General features: G+C 36.3%; 2 protein-coding genes across 33 annotated transcripts; both read left to right on the forward strand.

The window, feature by feature from the left end:
• The first annotated feature begins 520 nt into the window (after positions 1-520).
• On the forward strand, positions 521-1558 carry LOC105965652 (putative F-box protein At3g22650). The gene has a single exon (XM_012990221.2). The coding sequence runs from the start codon at positions 521-523 to the stop codon at positions 1556-1558; it is 1038 nt and encodes a 345-aa protein (XP_012845675.1).
• Positions 1559-3064: 1506 nt separating this feature from the next.
• On the forward strand, positions 3065-7928 carry LOC105973481 (uncharacterized). Of its 32 annotated transcripts, none has more exons than XR_016034717.1 (9): positions 3065-3263; positions 3431-3589; positions 3655-3695; positions 3814-3864; positions 4229-4332; positions 4410-4513; positions 4629-4705; positions 5011-5089; positions 5193-7928. XR_016034717.1 is itself a non-coding variant. In XM_088826350.1 (7 exons), exons 1-7 carry the CDS (start codon positions 3211-3213, stop codon positions 5894-5896), a joined length of 627 nt encoding a protein of 208 aa, XP_088682476.1. In that variant the 5' UTR covers positions 3065-3210; the 3' UTR covers positions 5897-5994. The 32 variants fall into 32 exon arrangements, 5 of the variants coding, with proteins under 5 accessions (XP_088682476.1, XP_088682477.1, XP_088682480.1 ...); XR_016034718.1 differs by having other exon boundaries at positions 4672-4705; XR_016034720.1 differs by having other exon boundaries at positions 3431-3494; positions 3655-3711; positions 4253-4332.
• The last annotated feature ends 404 nt before the right edge of the window (positions 7929-8332 follow it).

The following is an 8332-nucleotide window of genomic DNA, read 5'->3' on the forward strand; positions in this document are numbered from 1 at the left end:
TGGTAGAAATCATTGAAAGAACATATAATTTTCAAATAAGTTGATAACATAATAGCTGAATGGTTTTTTTGTAAAATATATTTTTGTGATAAAAAATATAATATTAAATATGTTGATGAGATGTATATTTTATTTTTGCATTTTGTAGTTTCTAAATAATCAATGAATATAAAAATTTGATTTGACATTCGGCATCCTAAACAAATACACTAAAAATGTTAAATTACCTTCATCAACTTTAAAAATTCAATCAGGGTGCACTATGCATTATTTATTATATTTTGACTTTTGAGGGTGCAAAATACTATTAATTATTTTTTAGGATGCAAAGTGCAATTATCAAAATACTATAGGATTAACTAGAATCCTAGATTAACTAGGACTCGTGCCAATTAAAAGGATGCTCCATAAAGCAAAATAGAAGAAAAACTTTTAACAGCAAAAAAACAAAACCCTAGAAAATCTTCTTCCTAATTAATCACCGTTCTTCTATTCCACCGCCACCGCCACCGCCGCCGCCATGGAAGACGGAGCCAAGAAAGAGCTGCCATATGACATCATGGAAAACATCCTCTCTCGGCTGCCGGTGAAGACTCTCTTCAGATTCAAATCAGTCTGCAAGTCATGGTACGCCACCATCTCCGACGACCAGATATTCGCCGGAGTTCATCTCCGGCAATCCCGAAACATGAGTTCCGGCAAACGAGACGTATTTTTCTGGCTCGAAAAACAAGGCCCGGATTTCTGGCCAATTGTCTCCCACCAGCATCAATTTCTACCGAAGAAGATCGAGTCTCAATTGGATCCAACCGTGTTGTGCTATTCGGACGGCTTAGCTCTGCGGCGCTACCACGGAGTCGACGCCGGGATTTACGTGCTCTGTAATCTATCCACCGGGTACCGCGTAAAGTTCGCCTGCCCTTGTCCAATACACCATCACCCTCACCAAACGGTTTACGGGATTATCTACGACCCGTTGATCAACGATTACAAGGTTATCGTTATCGATAATAACATGCGCTACGCGGTTTACCAATGTAGAACCGAAACTTGGAGTGCGTTGCAAGAAACCAACTTTTCGTGGGGCCCGCTAATCACGGGCAAAGGCGTGTCCCTCAATGGCGATTTATATTTTATTCTCAAAACCCTAGAAGAAGAAGAGGAAGAAAGTCGAGGTAGGATTAAAATAGTTGGATTCGACCCGAGTCGCGAAAGTTTCGTCCGTTTGCCGGAGCTAAATTACACGACGAAGCCGGATTTCTTCATGTTCCTGACTTGTTTGGAAGGTTGTATGTATGTGTGCATCAACCACAGCTGTCTGGTGATCAAAGTTGTTGGCGGGAAACATGAAGAAAAATCTTGGCGGGAGTTTGAGGGTTTCCCGCCGCTTTCTACGCGACGGAATGTTGATACTATTAATTGGTATTATCCAGGAGGAGATGAGACTGAACTCGACGCGGGTAATAATTATATTATTCGAATGGGTTATTATCGAATCCCGTATCTGGAAAATTTGTTTATCAGCGAACCCAAACGAGTGACAAGGAAATTGAGATGAACAAGAATTGGTGATCTTTGATATATGTTAGTGCAGTAAACTTCAATTGAGAATTGTTTTGTTTATATTTTGATTGGGTAAAATTCCCATTTTAAATTATTTTCTTTGGATAAATGGGAATTATACTATAGATTGTTTGTGTTCTAAATGATTTTCTTACAAATTTTTCTATGAACTCACTAATTTATTGCATTAGTGACTAAATTTCCTATGTCATGTTGGGAAATTTTTTATGACCATTTGAACTTTTGAAGAGACAAAATCTTATTGTTACAACACCTATAATTTTCAATTGATACACATAAAGAGTAAAATAAAAATGCCCTCTCCTATGAAAGTGAAATTACCATTTTGATATCATGTTAAGAATGGTGCAAATTTAGACCGCATGGTTTGTTTTAATAGGACAGTCGGATGCTATAGGATGATTGACACGTGCATAACCCGTATATAATCCCTCTAACCCTAATTATAATAGCGGCTGATCCGCTCAGAATTTAATCTCTTTTAAGAACATAATTATATTAATTAGAATTCCCTCGTGAGATTTATCATAAGAAGCTTATCGTACGCACATATCCCACCCATCTCCTCGGCTTCTTCGACCCTACACCCGATGATAAACATCGGATGGGTCTTCTGCTGACACGTATCATATTTAATTATATATTACATATGGGGAAAGAGGGTCACCTTGAGAGAGACCTCTTTCCAGATGAACAATGTTTCCAATACGCAAACAAAGAACATTTATCAGAAATTGAGAAGAAGCAATTATGGAATACGATGAGGGAAAGTCGAAAGCTAGCTTTCTATGAAGAGGAGCGTAGGCGATATGATGACAGTATATAAACTTTTATATCCTAGTAAATTGTTATACTTATAAAATATGTTAATTAATTAATTTTATTTAATTCTAGGGCACGAGGGCCAGGAATTAAGCACAGTCCCTTTGGCCGTCAAATTGGTAGTACATATCTAGGTGAGCAAGTTTCTGAATTGAAAGGTACATATCCACTTTAACATAAACTATGGTTGTACAATCATGTGAGATGGTTGGAGTACTAAAATAAGAATCATATCATCAATTTTATGATATGTTGTGATCGATCAATGATATATCATGCATTTGTGGATTGTACTAATAAAATAAAGGATGCAGATTTTTTTTTATCTCTATCTAATAAAGTTTTTGATGACACATGGGATATATATATATATATATATATATATATATATATATATATATATATATATATATATATATATTAAGTATATATATATAGGGATCTGCTATTTTCTTTTTATGCCTTTTCTTATTCCTTTTTTTTTGCCCCATTTAATTCCAAAACTGCACCGTTTCAATTCCTTCCTCCAATCAACGTCTCCTATTATTTTCTTTTTCATTTATTTTCCAAGTAGCTTGACCACGACACGCCTGCTTAATTTCTGGCTTTTCTTTTATTCCGCTAATTGAAAAACGACGTCGTTCCTTTCTCTTTTACTCTGCTCGGTACAGAACGACGCCGTTTTAGCGCCCGACGTCACATATCGCCCACAACTGTTGACCTCCGCCACCCGCTTTGCCCGGCGTCCGCCGGCGCTTCGACCGATGCCCCTATCACGTGGCGCCGCTTTTTTCCTCCAGTAGTATGGCTCGCCGCCCTCCTCGTCTATATCTCCAGCCACTCCCTTTTTCCTCTACGTGTGTTGTCCTCCTTCTGCCACTGCTTCAGAAATATATTTTTTCCCATCTATATCTCTTAATCCTCAGAACTGAGGTTCATTGAATTGAATACGATGTTTTCTTCCTCACCCATTTCTGATTTCTTATTTAATTTCGATTAAACCTGTTTTCCGGCGATTGTCCAGGTGTTCCATTGACTTGCTTCAAATCTCGGCCAACCCTCGCACCGCCACTGCCACTCCGTTCGGGGTCGGCGCCGTAGCTCCAATTTTTTCTTCCAACACTTTTTCTCCTCAAGAACCTTTTAAAGTCAATTTTTCTTCCAGAGCTGCCATCGGAGCGAGGTCAGTTTGATTAGCATCTTTGTTTTTCAGTGGTTTATTCATCAGAATTCTTCTTTGATTTTCAGGTTCAGTGGAGGATTTCCTGGCGGCGGCGGTGGATGCTGGTAAGAGTGCTGGGAGGTGCTCTTCGGCAATTTTTTGAGGACATAATTAGATCAGCTTTCGCCCACATTTCACTGCTTTTATTATTATTTTTATTTAATTTTTTTGTTTTGGGTAAACAGGTAATTCATTATGGGTTTTACGAGACGAAAAACGTGGAGCACAAACGCGAGGTAAAATATTAGCTTATTTTGATTTATTGATTTATGTATAATATCATTTCATATTCCTAGGTTTAAACATTTTGTGTAACCCTTCAATTTATGAACAAGGGGTATATCTTCAGTAATCTGTAATAGATTTGTTTACTGTTACATAAATCGTAATTAATTGGTATCTGTTTCGTAAATCGTATTACTCTAAAAACTGTTGGGACTGTGCTATTTATGCTCACTGTTAAGCACAGCTTTCCGATTGTCGACTTCGGTAATGCTTCGATTGCTTCTTCGGGTTTCGGAAATTTGTTCTGATGAATGATGATGTTAGGAGTTTATATATTGGGACGCGTTTGTTTGTTTTTAATTTTTTTATATGCAGATGTGTGTCGATCGTTCCGTGTAGGTACATTTGGTCACAGAGACTGACAAGAAATGCGAAGAACTCATTTTCAATTTTCTCAAACTACAGTTTTGGATTTCTTGGTAACGTTTTTTTTTCCAGTTGGATGCTCGCTATAGTGAACTCCGTATCTTGACGTTAGTCTTTTGTTTCATGTTAGTTCGTTGGGGAAGAAACTACTGCTGCTTTTGGCACCACAGAATTGACCGATGAACCGACTTGGATTGTCGATCCGCTATATGGAACCACTAATTTTGTTCACGGGTTCGTATCTTTATTATTATTAGTATCTTGTATTTAATCGAATTGCCTACTGCCTCTGATGTATTTCCACTTATGTTCTATTGTGAGCATTTATTTTATTTTTCTCATGCTACAGCAAGTAAGGTTTCTATTTCCCTGATTTTCCTGATATTTGCAAGGTTGCTGCCGAGACATTCCTAGATATCCTCCATCGTATGAGTCGATCTTATTTATTATCTTTTGATTCTTTACTGATGAATACTATTGGTTCATTTTTATTATCTCCTTCTTACAGTTTGTCCGTGTTATTATACGCCTCTGTCTTTTCTTTTCTTTTCCCTTCTTTTCACGAGGTGTATGATCGACCTGTTTGCTTCTTCTTTTCTCTTTTCTTTTATTCTCGATTTTATTTTTCTTCTCTTGCTTCTTTGTCCTCACTCGTCGCCCACAATTGCTGAATCGCCGTTGAATATTTATCGATTTTGCTTACAATTTTGGTTCTTCTCTGTGGGTGCCAGTTCCCGGGTCTGAATTGGATTTCCTACAATCTTTAACGAATCATTGAAGCGCGATGTCTATCCGTTCTTGTTTTGTTTGGTAATGATGCAGCTATTTTTATGTGCCTATTTCGAGTTGCAAACTTGTTTTCCTGATATCTATCGGTGTTTACGCATATTTAAACACTTTATTTTTGGCACAGATTAAAACGCATGGCTTCGGAAAGGTTTATGTCCAGTATGAAGGAGGTTGGAGAGTTGCATCTCTTCTCTCACATCCTGTTTATTAGACTATGTCTGTTCTTTGTTTGTTACTCAAGTCTGATGTAAGTCAAATTGTACTTTTATGCTTGCATTTTACCTTCCAAGATACCTAATTGATCTGAAATTTGAAATTATATTTTCGTGTGTTTTGGTATATGATTTTAAAAGAAAATTCACTCCGACATCTCAATCACGATTCTGTGTGAAGCAACTAATTAAGGAACCGGATGTTACTATATAAAACCTTTAGCCACCTTCATTAATTATTTACAAATGGCATTTCATGTTTTCGCTTTATGATTGTTTAAAAGAACAATAGATTGCGACATTTAATTTGTTATTAGCACCAACCGTTGTCTTGAAAAATTCCATTAGTTTTCCTATCTTGTTAGTTTCTGATCTTGGTTTATGCACCATTTATCTTACTCTATAGCTACAACTTATTTATGATTCTTTCTTCTCAATCAGTTTATGTGGATCCATCACCGGAGAAGAAGAGGGTGTACAGCATATAATCTTATTCCTCTGTACATATATGTTCATTTCGACATATATATGTTATACGTCCTCCTTTAATTCTTTAAAATATTTTCACTCATTAATTGCATATCTCCTGCTCTTATCTTCGCCAGCAAAACTTTAGCAACCGCTCATTTTTCATTATTTTTTAGTTTATGGATTTACTGATTTGTTTTGTTCCTTACTTTTTTTGGCGTTTAATAAACTTATCTATTTTGTATTTCGAATTTTTGTACACCATGGATCGGTGCAAAATCTGGAGAGGCCAAAGGTAGATACACCAACTAATGAGAATGACTCTGCTTCAGATATTAGTTCCCCTATAAGTGCTTCGTGCCATGTTATATCACGGAAGGAAGAAATCATTTCGTTATCACCAGGTTTTGTTTATTACAAGATATCAGAAAAAACGAGTGAGTTTGAGTATTTAAGAATTTTTCTTGCTCATTGAGTAATTTTGATTTTATTTTTGTTTGTTTAGCGCATAGTCTTGCTCGTTGGCATATGGTTCTAAATATGTACATTTTTTTATCCAATATCATTTTTTATAAATGTATAGGGAGTTGCAGAATTAGTAAATTTCTTTATCCAATACCATAATTTTCTGAAATGTATAGGGAGTTGCACAATTTTTGTTTCCGTTATGCTCTTTTATTATTTACAATTTATTCTTTGAAATTGTAATCGGTTATTGTTTTTTGGCTGCGAATCTGCCAAGAGGGTACAAGTTCTTCAAAAACTGGTATTGTTGCTACTTTATGATGGTGTTTGTGCTACACCGCCAATTGTTCAACTCGGCAATATTACTAGGTAAAGAGTTATAATTGTATGTCTTTGCCGAAACATCTCTATTTTTGTGTACTCTTTTGTGGTTTTGATGTTTTTGTTTGTGAAGTTTGGAATTTCTTATTAGTCACGAAGACGTGGATGTTTGAAAGTTTGAATAACAAAACATTGTCGATCCATCACTTTTGTAAGGAACACTTTTGTTTGCTTCTCCTTTATTCTGGACTCCGTTTGTACTATCTACTTCTATGGAACTTTTGAAATTATGTCAAAAAATTCGACCATGATTCCCTCACGACAATTTTTCAAACTTGGGGTTGCATACATACCTCTATTTGGATCCGAGGTACGTCGCTAAAATTCAGCTTCAGACGGATTATTACAAGGAATTTTGAATTATGTGATCTTTGTTATTTATATATCTTACAAATTCTCTTCTTTGACTCCAAACTCGCACAACAATTTCATTTGTTACTATTGTTTAATATTCTTTTCATATGCTGGATAAAAAGTCGGAACTTCTTTGCTTATGGCTTCCAAAGGTTGAGTCGTGGTACAGGTGACTCTCTTCTGTTTTCCTGTAATTTTCTCTTTTTTGTGTTCACCCAATCTAATTTTATTACTTTCTTCATTCGCAACCATTGTTTCCTTTCTTTTCTTTTTCTTCGTGTTTTCTATATTCAATTACAGGTTAGCCCTTTTTTGGTGTTTCGGCTTCGGTTTGCTGTTGCTCTCTCTGTTCGTACACAGGTTTGCCGCTTGTTCAAGAATTATATTGATGTCTTCCAGTGAAGTTTACTTCTTATAGCTGATTTTATTCGGCTGAGTGAGTTCGTCCACATCTGTAGACGGCGCCACTCTGACGAGTAGCTTTGCGCTTTCGACGACTTCGTTTGACGTTGGACTTCTTTATATTACTTTGGTTTATGCCTCTTATATTTGTATTTTTTCCTTACGATTTACTTCTTGTACATTATGCTTCAAATTTTTTGCTCCCTCTCCACCACCTCCTTATTTCCCGGCCTCCGTCGACTGGACACACGAGGCACACATTCCGGCGGTTTTCGATTTGTGTTCTCATATTTTCCCATTTTCTCTGCACATATTGGTGCTTTAGGGAAGTGGATGAATCGCTGCTCGATCTCAAAAGGCCTTCCCTATTTCCTTTTATGGTTGTATCTTTTGTTCAGGAAAGCGGATGAAATCGCTATTCGATCGCAAAAAGCCCTCCCTCTTTTCTATGAATATTTGTTTTCGTAGTTGGGGCTATTAGGTCTATAATTTAAGCAACCTGTATCGTATAATTGCATTTTCAGAACTTTTGAATGCAACAAAATCAGGTGAGGAATCACACGTTCACCTCATATTCATTCTCTGTTTTCCCGTTTATTATTTTCTTCTTGTTTTTCAATTTCCTATACATCGGATTACAAAAAGATTTCAAGCACTTGAAGGTATTCACAGCTTTATGTATGTAGACACTTGTAATCCGATCATACTCGTATTTTCATATCTTTGGTAAAATTGAAAACCAAAAATTTGATTGTACGTCGCATAATTTTTTGAATTGTCTATAAAGTTCGTGGCTTACGTTTAATTTTTGTTTTTAGGTCCCTATATTACATATATTTTTATTTTAATTTTGGTCCTTAAAAAAGAAATGCGCACCCCAAGTGGGGGTCAATTTGTAATTTCTGGTAATCTACAGAAACAGTTTTGAAAATTGAAGAATTGCCGCTATACTTACTCCATCTTCCCATTCGTTCCACCCAAA

The sequence above is a fragment of the Erythranthe guttata genome, chromosome 12, assembly GCF_056151865.1.
Source record: "Erythranthe guttata isolate IM_541 chromosome 12, IM_541, whole genome shotgun sequence".
Classification (NCBI taxonomy): Eukaryota; Viridiplantae; Streptophyta; class Magnoliopsida; order Lamiales; family Phrymaceae; genus Erythranthe; species Erythranthe guttata.